At 61.8% G+C, this 217-nt stretch overlaps 1 protein-coding gene across 1 annotated transcript in view; it reads left to right on the top strand.

Annotated features, from left to right (window-relative positions):
- The window catches only part of EMH_0033670 (uncharacterized protein), a gene marked incomplete at both ends in the record, with an annotated part of 11,329 nt that overhangs the window by 723 nt on the left and 10,389 nt on the right, over positions 1 to 217 (top strand). The window contains 1 exon segment of the mRNA XM_013494779.1: positions 181 to 217. Coding sequence (XP_013350233.1) covers positions 181 to 217 — 37 coding nt within the window.

The following is a 217-nucleotide window of genomic DNA, read 5'->3' as shown; positions in this document are numbered from 1 at the left end:
GTGCATGCAGCGCCTGCTGCTCCTGCTGCAAACCCTGCCGGTGTTGCTAGAGCGGCTGCTGCTGCTGTTGCTGCTGCTGCTGCTCCTGTTTGCTCTTGCTGCTCAAGACACTTAGTGAACCTTCTTCGCCCGCTGCTGCTGCTGCTGCTGCTGCTGCTGCTTCTGCTGCTGCTGCTGCAGGCACTTCTGCGTCTGGCCCCCTCTGTTGTGCCGTTGC

This window comes from Eimeria mitis, genomic scaffold (genome assembly GCF_000499745.2).
Source record: "Eimeria mitis Houghton genomic scaffold, Emh_scaff1281, whole genome shotgun sequence".
In the NCBI taxonomy this organism is placed as follows: domain Eukaryota; phylum Apicomplexa; class Conoidasida; order Eucoccidiorida; family Eimeriidae; genus Eimeria; species Eimeria mitis.
The sequence above is the reverse complement of the archived record's forward strand: the minus strand, read 5'-3'. Positions and strand labels throughout refer to the sequence as shown.